General features: G+C 37.1%; 1 protein-coding gene across 1 annotated transcript in view; it reads left to right on the top strand.

The window, feature by feature from the left end:
- Positions 1-15,234, top strand: part of PIK3C2G (phosphatidylinositol-4-phosphate 3-kinase catalytic subunit type 2 gamma) — a gene marked incomplete at both ends in the record, with an annotated part of 181,569 nt that overhangs the window by 41,572 nt on the left and 124,763 nt on the right. The window contains 3 exons of the mRNA XM_082280629.1: positions 2,365-2,560; positions 5,584-5,706; positions 10,752-10,883. Of these exons, the coding sequence (XP_082136755.1) occupies positions 2,365-2,560; positions 5,584-5,706; positions 10,752-10,883 (451 nt within the window). The remainder of the gene's footprint in view (positions 1-2,364; positions 2,561-5,583; positions 5,707-10,751; positions 10,884-15,234) is intronic.

The following is a 15,234-nucleotide window of genomic DNA, read 5'->3' on the forward strand; positions in this document are numbered from 1 at the left end:
TGTGTTAGAAATAAGCATGTCTGGCAGCTGCGGTTAAAGTTCACTTCCCTTGTTCTCATCTCATTTCTGCAAGTCAGATTTTTCCTCACCTTCAGTGAGAAGCTGATGGCAAATAATTTCACATCAGAAATAAATCACGAGGTTTGAGTTGTGAGATTATTAATCTTGGTCACAGTTCACTTTGCAACGTGGTCCATTCATGGTCTCTTACATACTGGGTATGCCTGGGACACCTTTCTAGAAAATAGGTTTTGACGTAACTGAAAGTATGAATCTGCTGTAGGAAGTCCATGGCCTGTGCTATGTAAGTCAGTGAAATAATACAGTCCTTTCTCAGCTGAGATTTATTAATCATAAAAGGCATAAAAAGCAGTAAACTTCATGAATGGTTCATATAATTTCAGCCTACCATATCCTATTCAGCAGCTCATTAAAATACAGTGAAAAAATGCTGATCAAGTTTTGTGAGTAATGGATGTTTACAGACTACCCAAGATGTTTCCCTCTAATTCAGTTAATTGCTACTGGTCCTAATGACTGAAGAATGGGGGTTGGAAAAGGGTTGATTCTGGCACAGAAAATGCAGACTGTTTTACAACTGAGAGCTAGCAAAAGTAAGAAAATGAATGTTGAAAAAAATCCTGGACCTGCAGACCAGGTCATACTTGGACGTTTGCTTAAACCTGAGGAACTCTGTTCCTGAAAATATCTTCATTCTGTATGTCCTAATAATTAGATAAATTATGCTGAAGGTGAGGGGTGGTAAATGGTGAAAATACTAAACAGGATAAATAAAAAGGCAATTAAAACCAAGTGGTAGACAGAGAGAGTAGAAGGACCAAGTTTTTTTAACCTCTTGATCTCTAAAATGATTCGGTTTTCATATGCAGAAGATGATTACAACATTACCAGGTGTAGTACTCTAGCCAGTCCTTCATACATGCCATAATTTCCTTTCAGTATTTTCAGAAGCAAACCTCATTATATACCAAACTATTTCAATTTTATGTGTATTTCTATTGTTAATAGAATAATTAACATTTGTCTGTTATAAAATGAAGATAAATATTTTCTTTGCACTGTTTGCAATGTATTTTGTGACTCAGTAGTTCTGGGTATTTGCTGGTTTAAAGGCAAAAGGTATCAAAGAAGGAGAATGAAATTCCTGAGTGAGGATAGGGGTATTTTGGACACATTTCTGTCAGGAAACTGAGATAGCTCAGTCCAGTGAATGGTGGTATCTGTATCTGTTGCTGGCCAGTAGTCCTGCACCTATCCCAAGTACAAAAAGCTAAAAGGAGTCTCAGGCTTCCTCTTCCTGTGTTGTTTCTTCTTTTTCTTCTCTTTTTTTCTTTCAATACACACTATTAGCTGATAGATGGCTGCTGACTTCAGTGGCCAGACAAGTCCAGGGAGTACGTCAAGAACTGTAACGGGTGGTGAGACTATGTTCTTGATCATGTAGGAAAATGTGAGTTAGAAGGGTAAAAAAATGAGAATTTTGGGTCCTCCTCTTGGAAGACAAATCAGCCTGATCTTGGAACAATGCAATATCTCTGACACTTTCTCTCTCAACCTAGCCCATGCTTGAGAAATGAGTGCTCTTAACAGCTCTCTTCACTTGATGGAGGCTGCCAGGACTGGGGATTTTAATTTACACTGGCAATCAGGCAATCCAAAACTGCTCCAAAAATAGAGAGGAGAGATGGGTAAAAGCCAGTAATTGCAAAAAAAAAAAAAAAAAAAAAAAAAGCACTGGTATAAGTTAGGGTACAGCCTGCATTTCATATATGTTTGTATAGATATGTATTTCAGTGTCCATTTTTGTGTAATATTATCACCAACCCATGGCCACCTGAATGCTGACGTTTTTCTGATTGTGGCTGCTGTTTTATATGTTTTATTAATTGTTTACCTACAGTTGCAACAGCTTTATAGTCTTAAAATTTAACCAGTGCCTTTTCTCCCTTCTACTGCTGCCTTGCCAGTTCCCTTGAATAAGTAGCTACTTAGCTGCTGAAATGACAAAATACCTACTTAATAAAAATCCTTCCAGCACAAAAATTCAAAGACTAAAATGGCATATCTGAGGTACACAGCAGCTTGCATTGGTTGAAAATGCTTGCTTTGAAAATGCCTTAATTTGAAAGCACTGTAATGAAGGTCTGTTAATGATACACCAGAAATGAGCTGAGGACGGTTTCAGAAGCACAGATGGCTAATTGGCTTCAGTTGTAGGTTATGTCATTTTAATTAAATTTTATTAGGAAGCATTTCAAAGCCATAAATGATGGTTTAAGATAAATATAGTTCTTCATAAATGACCTATTGCTAACCTTTATTTATTCCTCTCTCTCCTCTCAGTGTTAATAGAGGCTGCTGTGACTGAGCTCTCCATGGCCATCTCTCATCTCATCCATGTCTACAGCAGCAGCTTTGATGCAAATTTCCAGCTTGCCAGCATACCTAAAAGCCCTTTATGTGCAGACATCAGCCTAAATTCCCAGCTGAACTTCACTGTTTATGCTGCCCATAACATCCCAGAAGCCTGGGTAACCAGGTAGGAGGAGGTCCAGCAAGTGTTCATAAGAAGACGTGTTGTCTCTTTGACAACAGTAATTTTTCACAGATACCAGCTCACCTCTGCTCCTTTGGTGATGGTCCTAAACTAATGTTAGAGACTGAGTGAGTGGGTGTCTCTCTACTGTTTTTTCTAGCATAAAGTGTATTTTCTTAAGCTTGACTGACTAGGAGACTTCCAAGCCTCACAGATAGATGGAAAATCAAGGAGGGAAGCCTAACTGCTTGTCTGGTGTGGAAGGATGGTAGGTCATAGAAGGGACATCAGATCACTGGCCTTGATGGGTATGTGTACAAATGTTCCCATGGCTGGCTTGCTCAGGAGGATGCAGGAAAAGGCATCCTGTGCTGCACACAGAGGACGTTTGGACTGGGACTTGGTGTGGTCTCTGCAGGACAAGCAACTCGAAGGGTTGGAGGCCAGCTTGCCAAGTTAAACAGAGGGATGCTTGTGCTTGAACCCAGTCTCAGTGAGGTTTCTCAGCAATTTCTGCTCTTGGTGTGTTCAAACCATGTCATGTGGCTAAGCACCTGAATTGGTGATGCTCTTTAGAGATGGGATTAAAATAAGTTTATGGATCTAAGTATACCAAGTGTTAGCATAGCACAGGCAAAAAAAGGAGAAAACTTAAATAAAAACAAAGGAGACAACTTTAATAGAAAAAAAAGAGGCAACTTTAATAAAAAGCTAATAGAAGTATTCTCTTCTGCATTGCTCAGATTTGGTAAAACTAGTTGTCTCTTCAAGTGGCTGCTTTTCGTACTCTGAGCAAAACTGGTGTTCTTCTCTTACCACTCCAATGTGATGAAAGGGGGACAGGTGACCACAGTCGGGTAGCATTATTTTTATGAGTCAAAAAATTGTTCTCAAAGTTTTTGCTAATTTTCCCTTTGCTCCCTCTTTACCTTCAATCCCAAATGACTGTGGGATCATTTGAATTAGACTGTGAGCAAGAGACTGCACTATACAGCATTGCCTGTAATTAGCAGCTTAATAAAAATCTGAGAGACTTTGCATTAGTTAAGGTAATAAGTACAGAACTATAATCACTATCCTGATTTCAGATGGTTATATCCTTCCCACTGCATTTTATGTTTGACCAGGAAAATGTGATATTACACACAGCCTAAAGGCCACTTATGACTTCAATGCTATGTTCAAGCACATAAAAATGAGAATCTTTCTTCCTCCTTAATCTCCCTTTCCTGTCTTTCCAATATTCATGGCTAGCACAGCATGGACTTCTTAACATGAACTGCTGCTCTAACACTTGGTTTCCTCAAGTACTTTTATTAACATCATTCACATGCATGTTCCCCATCCTTATTTTTCTGCACTGCCTGAATTCATGCTGGAAGTGTCATGGATGTCATGTTGCTTTTCCAAGGGTCATGTTATGATCTTGCAGCTGTTTTAACACTTCTTTTAATACGTCGTTATTCCTGAATACATATAAGGTATAAAATGTATTATATAAGAAAGTATACATATAATAATATATATTGTATTATGTATCAGTACTGCTGTTTAAACAGCAAAACTTTATCACTTGATTTTATTAAAACCTATTATTTTCTGAACTATCCTGCAACTGTTTGTAAAGTTTAGACTCTAGGGGAAGTATTTCCTAATCTTACAGGTAAATTTTTTCCTTCTCTGCACTGACACCTGATAGGTACTGCAGACTACTGATCTTTTTATTTTAATTAAAAAAAAAAAAAAAAAAAAGAAAGATAAAAAATAAAAAGCAATAATTATAAAAGATGTTATAATGTTCTGGAAGAGATAAACTATCATTCTTATAAATATGGCAAAGTCAGGCACCTTCAAACTACAACTGCCTCAGATTTCCTGTTCACATATGACTGTTTCCCATGTTCATCATTCTTGTCCAGAATGACATCTAAAGCTGAGCCTGGCAGGAAGATCTGGAAGTTATGAGACTAATTAGTAACATTAGTTATTTATAATCTATTTTGACTAATATTTTAAAATATTTCAGTAAGAGGAATGTGAAACAAGAGATATTCCCAGGCCTGAATTTTACTCTGAAGCTGCTTAGTTCACTGTCTGAAGGCCAACACAGAGGCCTTTAATATTTCTGCTGTAAAAAAATTTATAGATTCCCTTGAGTACTAATCTGTTTTTTACAGATTGGGAAAAGAAGATATAAATTGAATCATAGAATACCCTGGGTTGAAAGGAACCTTAAAGATAACCTCATTCCATCCCCCTGCCATGGGCAGGGACACCTTCCACTATCCCAGGTTGCTCAGAGCCTCATCCAACCTGACTTTGAACACTTCCAGGGATGGGGCATCCATAACTTCTCTGGGCAACCTGTGCCAGAGCCTCACCACCCTCACAGTAAACAATTTCTTCCTAATATCCAATCTAAACCTAACTTCCTTCAGTTTAAAGCCTTTCCTTGTCCTATCAGTACATTCCCTTGTAAAACGTCCCTCCCCAGCTCTCTTGTGGGCCCCCTTTAGCTGCTGCAAGGTGCTCTAATGTCTCCCTGGAGCCTTTTCTTCTCCAGGCTGAACACCCCCCGTTCTCTCAGCCTTCACAGGAGAGATGCTCCAGCCCTCTGAGCATCTTTGTGTCCCCCTCTGGACCTGCTCTGACAGTTCCATGTCCTTCATATATTGGGGGCCCCAGAGGTGGATGCAGTTCTCCAGGTGGGAGATTTCTTGTTGACTGTATGATGAGCAAGTAGCAACACTTCACGTCTTATGTCCAAATTTTCATTCACTGCAATAATGAAAAAAAAAGGTTAATCTTAATGATGAAAACGTGGAACAGAACCCAGGTGTCTTTAGGACTTCTCTTGAACTCTGAACTTTAAGGAAAAAAACCAACAAACTTAAACACCCCTCCACACACATTAATATGAGATTAATTATTGTAATTCCTTTTCTCGTGTAAGGATGGTTCTTCCTAAATTTGAGGGGTTAACTCCAAATATGCTGTTACAATTTTTTTTTTTTTCTCCTTTGTAGCTACAAAGTTTTCTCTTTTTCCTGTTCACTAACTTATGCTGGGAAGACAATTTGTCAAGTGAAGATTTGCAAAAATACTCCAGTTAAAAGATCCTTCTTTTTCCTGGCTGACTGGAATGAGAAGTAAGTTTTGGTCTGTGTTTGATATATGGTTGTCTGATAGATATTACACATCAAATATTAATTTAAAAAAACCCAAACACACATCTTTTTTATGGATGTTCTTCTGAGCAAATTAAACTACACAGAAGTCACAGAAACTTAGGGAGATCAGAATGCAAAACAAATGGGATAGCCAGAGGAAGGGAAATAGGACTAAGGTAAGCCTGGTCTGACAATAAACTAAACAAAGCTGATCTGTGACTAGCTTTTGTTCACTGGAGGAATCCAGGAGTACTGGAACTGAAAGGAGATGCAACCAAAGGCTGTATTTCTGTTCTTTTGAGCAATTCCACCTCTTGGAACTACCTCTAGTACCTCTGCAATCCAGCTTGAGAACCTACTGTAACATTTCTTCAAGGTACTTTTTTTTACAAAAAGCAAGGCTGTTGGGGGTTTTTGGGTTGGGGTTTTATTTCTTTGTTTGCTTGTTTAATTTTTGGAGGTTTTTGCTTTTTTGGTTGGTTTGTTGTTTTATTTCCAATAAGAAGGATCTGCAGTTTTAAAATGAGGACCTTAATGTGAGACTGGAATTTTAGGGTAAAGGCTGCCTGTTACCTGTCTGTCTCACTCAAACAACAGTCATTTAAGGCAATGGCATGACAAAAAGCATATTTGCAATAGGTGAGAGAGAAATACGCTTTCTTTTAATGATTTGGTGGTGATATGGAATTCTTTCAGCTTCTTGAGCATGACATATCTGTATCTTTGAAAGTTTTGGTATTTTACATCACTGTTTACTGTATTCTAAATATGAAAGTGGCTTGATTATATTAGCATTGAACAAAGGCTACAAGTCTGAAAAGGTTTGGTTTTTTTTTAATCACAGTTGAATATAGAGTGTAATTCATAACATCTGTTTGCCTTTTTCTGGGACACAACAGTTTCAAACTGGTCAAATGGAAGAAGAGCTTTTTATGTCAAACACACTTATCTTAGTGGAGGGATATGGGAGGATTAGTATGTCTGCCCTATGATTAAGAAACAAAATGGGTGCACTTCTGCTAAGCATCCAAATAAGTTATTTTAGGTCTTAACATCTGCTTTGGTGCCTCAGTTGTGTCTATAGCATTTGAGTACATAACCCTCAGTCTTTTGAATGATTGGAAAGTAGCTGCTGTGCTTGTGTTTAAAAAATCAGATCATTCCTTTTTCCTCTGTAGGAATTTTCACTTCGTCCCAGTTTTGGTCAAGTAGTTTCTTAGGGTACATATAGGCAGATAAGACTGCAGGGTATGAGCAGGATTATGTTTCTTATGAGCAGTTTTGGCTTCTAAAATGTGGCTAATGCCTTTCTGGAATGCATCTTACAAGCATTTTCTAAAGCAAAGGATAGAACAGAAATAAATTTTTAGCATAACTGAAGCAGAAATCTGCTCTTCTCCCATTTCATGAAGATATAAAGCAATCAGACTGAAGCTTCAGGCTTTCCATTTAAACCTCTCCCTTGAAAAATCATTGTTGAATGTGCACAATTCCATCCAAAAGCTTCTTGGAAAAAGAAGAAATTAAATATACAGACCAAATCCTTTCATAGGTCATAGATGCTTGTAAGAAGCTCTTAATATCAGATCTAGAAGTGTGTGGAACATAATAACATCAGTTTGTAAGAGCACCTTTTTACTTTTTATTGTTGCTTGAGTTTCAAAAAAGTTTTTCAAAATCCATTTCAAATAGATTCAAAATTAAAAACTTGAAAATTTATATCTGTCTGGCAGGATTTTGAATCTTTTCCTCAAACATTAAAGGTATTCACATATTTTCTACCTCAAACTGATTGACCTAGATTTGTTTAAGTCTCAATACATGAGGGGAGTTTTCTTGAACCCAGTGTCCTGAGGTCCAGGCTGAGAATCTGGGGAACCAGGTATGCCATTATTTTTGTATGTTTAACTTGTATCCAAAATTGGGTTTTGTGAATGAATGCTTTATTTGAGTCAAAATAGAGATACCAGGTGAGCATTTTAGATCAGCTAACAGCTTAAATGGAGAGTGGGTTTAGATTAGATGTTAGTGAGAAATCCTTTAGTTTGAGGGTGGGGAGGCCCTGGCATATGTGGCCCAGAGAAGCTGACCACAGATGTTGAAAATGCATGTGGTAAAAGGTCACCAGGAAGAGCATCTATTACATTGGGAAGTCAGATATTCTCTATATAGCTATGGATCAGTCAGGCCATAAAATAAACCTGGCTAATTCAAAATGAGTTCTGATCTTACATTAGGATTGATTTGAACAGAGTAGTGTTCTGGTGATTAGGAATCTAGGTAGAGAGCTTCTACCAAAGACAAGGCTTGCTTTGTTTGCTGATTTTCATTAATTTAGCTTCTATTTTCAAGTGCTTTAACCAGTGAGTGTCTGAACTTTAACTTGATGCGTTCTTATGTACAAATATGAGCTTCTGTTAAAGTCTGTTATCATATTTAGTCTTTCCCAGAATGTTCTCAGAAACAATAGGAATAATTTGATGCCTAAGGAGGTGGCCTTGTATAGTGTTCCTTCTGTTTGTTCTTTTTTGAGAGTACAGTTTTGCTTTAGAACTTGTATATTACCTTTGGAAAGTGTGATCCCCTTATTTTCTCATCAGTGTCATTTTTCAGTGGCTGAGATCTCTTAATTATTTTCTTTGGTCTTAGCTGGTTGCTCTTAACGTATTTATTTCATCATCTCCTCTTTTTCCATCCTTCATAATTCACGTTAAACCTACAGTCATGAAGTATGGAATTAACATTAAGCCTACCATTCATCACCTCAGATACCTTCTTGGCACTGGGTTTCCCTCTTCTCTGTATTTTGTTTGGCTTGTCTGTTTTGTTTCCTCTCTCTCAGGGCACAGCTCTTCTGTGTTGAGTGCTTTTAGGAAACAAGTTGTATAACTTTATCTGATATTTGTGAATGGCACCTTCTCAGTGAGCAGCTTCTTTGTTTTTCTCAAATGCTGTTGAAATTGTTCATCCATGGGATGCCTTATTCCTGGCCAGAGTTCCATCCCCTTCTTCTTAGTCATCCATTTGACTCAGCCTCCTACAGTCACAAAGGGTGAGACCAGCTGGGTAAGTTCAGATGGGGATTAATTATAGTTCTTGAAAGCAGTACAGATATTCCCCTCCTTTGTGTATCACATGTCACTGGAAGGGAAATTTTAGTCCTCTTTGGCCCATACTTTAACTCTTGGGATGTGTAGCCTGTCAGAGTTTCCAGGTTCTTTTCCTGCTGGTAAAAGTGCTATATAATGTGTCCTAGGGAAATTCTGGCAAGCATTTGCTTTCTGCAGTCACGATACTGAGAGGTTTTTTTCACTGCTCCAGGCTCACAGGGAGTGTTAACAATTGTCTGTATCAGAAAACGCATGTCTCGATTTTTTATTTTTGTCTCTTCAAAGCATTAATGGTTCTTTAAAGTTAGGTGTAACTCTGTCAAACATTTTTAGGTAACAAGGGCAGTGTTGTTGGCCTCTCAGCAAAAAAGACAGAACAAGTTATTTTTAGGAGGTAAACGAGTTCAGTTTCCCAATAACTGTTTCTAACTAATTATGAGTAAGGAAGAGTACATGAGACAGGGAAAGCAAACTTGAAAGCTATAAATAGGGACACGTGGGAAGACAGTTGAGAATTCCTTCTCAATTCTGTTCATGGTAATCAGAAAGAGTGGGAAATGGCTGTCTTGCTTTGTTATTCAAAGAGGGAGGTATGCAAATGTGCATAATTTCCAAATGTTGGAAGACTGATGATCTGAAATTTTGACATTAATGCTAATTTGGAGAACTTCAGATTTTTAGCTGAAAGCCATCTACTTTCTTTCAGTGGCTCCTCAGCACATTCAAGGAAACTTTCTCAAATTCAATAGAAATTTGATAGATTTGGAACTGGGAACAAAATCTTATGCTGATTTTTCCTTATCCTATTGCCATGTCTTACTTCTAGCACCCGTAATTCTTATGTTTTACAGGCTAATATACTTTTTAAATGCAGTTTCTACCTTTGCTTGCTGTTTAAGTATGAGCATATCTTTTTTAAAATGCTGAGTTGCATTCTTCTGTCACTCTATTATTCAAATTTATCTTTTAGTCTATTTTCCTAATCTCTAGTTTATGCAGATCTTTTGTTTTCTTAATGATTATATTATCAATGTGGAATAATCCTTTAAGCCCCTAGATCCTTATATTGATTTTGCTTATACAGAAAAAATGTAATTAATTTTACTCTCCACTTGAGAAATTTGAGCTTCCACAATATACATGGAAAAAGCTAGAAAACTTTCTCTCCAGGGAAAAGAAAATGCAAACTTGCACATGTCTGGGTAATTACATGTGTGATCTTTCCATAGAGCATGAAACTATCTGGTTTATTAGAATAATTCTAAGTTATGATTTTAGATCAATTTTTATAAACTGTATAAATGAACTGAATGACCAAGCAAGCTAATGATCAATACAAAGCTGAGATGACTATTGATGAAAACTGAATTTTCTCACTAAAAAATTGCGAATCTGTCATTGCTGTTAAGACAACATCTGCCTTTAAATTGTGGCTGAGCAATATCACACCACCAAAGCACACCTGAACAAGAGAATGATTATCACCCTCAGAAGCACCTCTTGGTTTCTTAAGCAGTGTTTCCCTCTGAAGGCACAAGACAGCAAATAACTACTGCTTTAGAATTCACCCTTAGCGGGTTGTTTATTCTGAAATTGCCTTTTGTTGATAAGGTAATTCTAAAGGAAAGTTTAATTAAGCTTTTTCTGCCTTTGCCAGCTCTAGTAGTTACCACTGAAGGGAATGTTTTTATCTGATAAAATAGTCAAATACTATGACTCAAGTTAATGGTTGCCAATACTCATCAGTGTATTGAAGGATCTCTCAGTTGCATTTTCCTTCAGAGTGCAACTTCTGTAATTTATAGCTCAATCTAGGTTTTAGGGCATCTAGAAAAATGGAGAAAGAACTCACTTGTTGTAAAAATGCTCAGATTTTTTTAACTTTCATTTTTCTCTTTTCTGATTTTCTTTTAGGGTCAACTTCCCTCTGCGAATAAAGGCTCTTCCGAGGGAAACTATGCTGACAATAAAACTACTGGGAGTAAACAGCACCTCTAAAAATACAGAAGTGCTTGCTTGGACATGCTCCCCATTGTATGAAAAAGAGTAAGTTTGGTTTTGCATGACAGCTTAAGAAAAGACCATTCTTGGATAGTGTTGCACTCAACCTGGGAGAAATATAAATAGACAAAATTACTCATTTCAGGAACTCCTCTAATAAGACTGAGAGGGTCACTTACAGCAAACTGCTTTTGATGTGCCAGTAAGAGCCCCATCCCTTTTCCTTTTCCTTTTCCTTTTCCTTTTCCTTTTCCTTTTCCTTTTCTTTTCCTTTTCCTTTTCCTTTTCCTTTTCCTTTTCCTTTTCCTTCCCTTTCTCTCGCTTGCTTGCTTGCTTTTCTTGGTTTAGGTGACTGTTTAAGGTTCCCTAGGCCTGTTGAAAGGCCCTTTCCTGTAGCTTTGCCAAATCTTTTTCTTTCTTGTTCACAGTGGTTGGTTTTGTTTTCTTTTTTCTGTTCTCACACACATTCATTCTGCTCAAATTGGGACAGTTAGTGGTGACCACAATGACAGCTCTTCACTCTCCACAGCACTTTAGAAGCTTTCTTCTCTTTTCTAACCACTTCTTTCTACACAGTACACAACAAAACAGTTGCTTGTAGTTGGAATGTCTCCTCAGTGATGTATAAACAGAGATCCAAGGTAAATTTTCCACAGTGTTCTAAATATGTTTCAGTAGCACTGGGACATCTGAATTTAGATTGAATCTTTGCAGTGATACAAATTTTTTATTTAGCCCTGCAATACCCTCTGTGCAATAGAGGGATATGTTCAAGCCCCCCAAGTTTCTGCATTAGCATCCACCTCTAAGCTACAGGTCTTTCTTTGCCTTGAGACATCTTGATCTACTTCTCTACATGGTAGCAATCACCATTTAAAACAAAATAAACAAAAAAATCTGATTGCTTGTATTAATTTGCTATATTTGAAAGACCTTGTGTTTCTTTGAACTTTTAATCTGAGAGGTGTAGGAAATCCTTTGGACGGGACTAGATGCTTTTTCCATCTTTCCAGAGAAAATTCAAGGTTACTCTGTTCTTTTGTACCCTAGTGTTTAGAGCACTTAGCTTGAAGGAAGGAAAAAAGCATGAATCAAATCTCTGCTCCAGGGATTGCTTGGGCAATTTATTCAATGACTTTTCTTTCATAGCTAGTCTTAAGAAGTGCACTTCACTCTTCCATTGTGTGTGTATTTTTAAAGAAAGCATGAAATATGTTTGAGGCATGAGAACTTAATGAGGGAACACTTATCCCATTTACCTCCAAAGGTGCCTATATGAGAACTCTTCTCTTGAGGACCTGGCTTTCTCTGGAGCATCCAAGTCCAAAAGGAAATACTTTTGGAAGGTCCAAAAGTCCTCATCTCCCTGTGAGGTATATTTTTTCGTGTATGCCATCAGAGCAAGAATATTGGTTTTCATTAGGTAGATCCCCATGCCAACCTGACATTTTCAAAAATTTGGCTGAAAAATGGCTCCATTCTTTCCTGGAACACACAATCAGCACAGTGAAGGGGATAGAGGGCTACTTCCCTTTCATTTGCTGTGTAATTGTAGAGATCACTGCTGAAATGACCCTTCAAAGCAGAAATCAAGGTTGAGTTGCTGCAGGAATGATTTAGGAATAGCATGCTCAACATCCCCATATCTGATAGCTGTGTCATTTACAATTACAGTAATTACCACCACAAAGAAGCCTAAATACCTTTTTCTCCTTTGGCCAACCACAGGTCCATAGGATTATTCATTCCCTGTCATTTCAATTGATAGACAGACTGGTTTGAAAAAAAGAATTGCTCTGAAACTCCCCTTGCTGCTGGAATGCAACTAAACTTCCAGACTTATTTCGATAGAGTACTTCTGAACTTGAAAGTATGTACCAAGAAAAGATTTGTACCTCTAGTGTCATGCTAATATGTCAAGAGCACCTTGTATTACTGCAAAGATTATGGTATTAGGGTTTTTAAATAACAAACTCTGTAAATGTGTATAAAGAGATTAAAGAAATCTGACCAGAAAATCTTAACAAAACATTTCTAGCTTGGAAAATAACACTTTCTCAAAATAAAACTTTTCTCAGGGGTGAATTTGAGTTCTAAAAAAGTCTTAGGATTCTTATGTCTAGAATTTAATTTATTGGGGAAAGGACAGAAATAAGCTCTTGGAAGAAGCCAGCTGCCCTGAGGTATTTGCCTGGGTCATCAAACATCCTGGTTCAAATCCTTGTCCCAGTTGGTCTCTTCTCAGGGTCAGTGAAGATAAGGACAGAGTGTGGCTCTTCTTTTTCTATTCAGATGCTTGCTTAAAAAAAAAAAAAAAGATTGCTTTGTTAAACACTGAAAAAAGAAAATAAATGTCAAACATTTTTTAAAATACTGTTCCTCATTTCTGTCCCATTATATCACCTTCTGATTAAAACCACAGAAATTCTATTCAAACTTCTTTGGCTTATGTTAAAGATAGAAGAAAAAAAAACCCAAAACAACAGTTTTGGGGTATTCCCTGGTATTATTTAGGAATTTTGATCTGTTAGGGCAAAAGAACGCTAATTAAAAAGTCTCTGAATTTACTCCTCTTGGTAAATTTTATATATAATTTCTCTTCCCAAATAATTATTTTCATCGTATGGTGACATCTCTTCATTGTATTTTGATTCTTTATGTTTCATTCAACCTGGAGGTTAAAAAAACATGAACTTATTTTAACATGTATACAAATTCTTTTCATCTGTTTCAAGAGGTGAGAAGTTTCTCGTGCTTTTGGGCATGACCATGTTAAAGTCTCTTGCCAGATCAAAGGGCTGTAGTTATTTTCTGAGAATTTAACACTCCAGTTCTCCTCTAAAAAATACTAGTAAGATTGTAGGAGAAGTATATATATATATTTATAAAGAAACAAATCTAGCTCTTTATTTAAAGCATATTACTTATTATTTTATATTGAAATCTCTTCTTCGTACCTGGCCTGTTTTGAAATCACACAATACCTAAAAACATCCTCAAGAATTTGGCTAGCTTTACGGTTTTTGTTGTTGCTAAAGACTTGTCAGTGAACAGATGTTTAGCAAATTTCAAATTTGCATAATTTACATTATTTCCTGAATTCTAGTGTTATCTTTCACTCTTCTGACAGTTTTCTTGCAGTGTGCAGATTTATAGCATGATTAGCTGCTGGATATACACTGTAGTCTTTGCCAAACATGTGTTGGGATTCCTGCTTATCAAACTGGCTTCCTGAAAGTATTCTCCAAGAGTTTCCTAAATGTAGTTGTTTACTCTAAAGTCATTGCTCGTAAACTAATTTTGTGACTTTATATTTCTGGAATAAAAATTATGAAGTAATCAGAAACATAACTATAAGATTTTTTTCCAAAGTCTGGAATAACCTGTTAATTTTGTACTCAATGTAATTATCACTTACAAATTTAAGGAAGTTTAACTAGAAACCGTGGGGATGGAGGTTGTGGTTCTTATAAATGTTTGCAGTACATTTAGCATTACTTTGCAGTTGAAAATTGTCTCTATTTTGAATTTTCTAGAACTCTGTAGTATTTGTAATTATAATAAAGGAGTTATTTCACAGTATCATTCTAATACAGAATTAAGACTCCTTGGGTCATAAGATAAGGGGAGGGTTTTTCCTTATATCTTAGCAGCTTTGCATTTCCTTTAAATTTAACCTCAACTCTGTACTTCTGAGACTTATGATGTCAGGTTTGGGGACACTTGCATTATTTTTACACAGTACTTTGTCCTAATTTTCCCAGTTTATTCAGCCTAAGCAGTAACCCTACTCTAATGCTATATACATTTGTGAATGAAGGCGGTGATAATGAGTGTAGCTGCCTACTTGCCCAGTAGGTGAGCCAGCATATCTGCTCTTCTCAGCCTTGTCAGATAGTTGACTTTATACAGTAGCCCTAAATCAGTGCCAGTAGAGCCTTTGATGGTACATCTGTAGCAAGAAGTCTTATTAGACGCTGGAGGCAATCCAAAAAGTGTTTGGAAGCCTGTGTGCCAGCCCTCCGTTCCTTCACATCAGAGACTGCATTTGTCTCTTGGGCTGAACAGTTTTGTGATTCAGAGCTAATTAACGAGTCAGAAATCCATCATTTTGGGGCAGTTTGGGAGTTGCAATGTCCCCCACAGTTCCCATTGCTCTGGCTGCACTGATTCTAACACCACAATTTATTTTGGTATTTCCAAATCAGACAGAGGAAGCAGCAAAACTTTCCTCTAGCGGGTGTCATGAGGGAAGACTGCCACGTGACTTCAGGACACAACTGACTTTGTTAAGTTAGGATAACTTAAGCTGCCTTTAAATAGCAATGTCATTTTCTGTAACAAGATGGGAAGTTTATTTTAGCTCCAGTAATAAAAAAGAGAAGGGAATCTGTAG

The sequence above is a fragment of the Coloeus monedula genome (genome assembly GCF_965178545.1).
Source record: "Coloeus monedula genome assembly, chromosome: 4".
Lineage (NCBI taxonomy): Eukaryota > Metazoa > Chordata > Aves > Passeriformes > Corvidae > Coloeus > Coloeus monedula.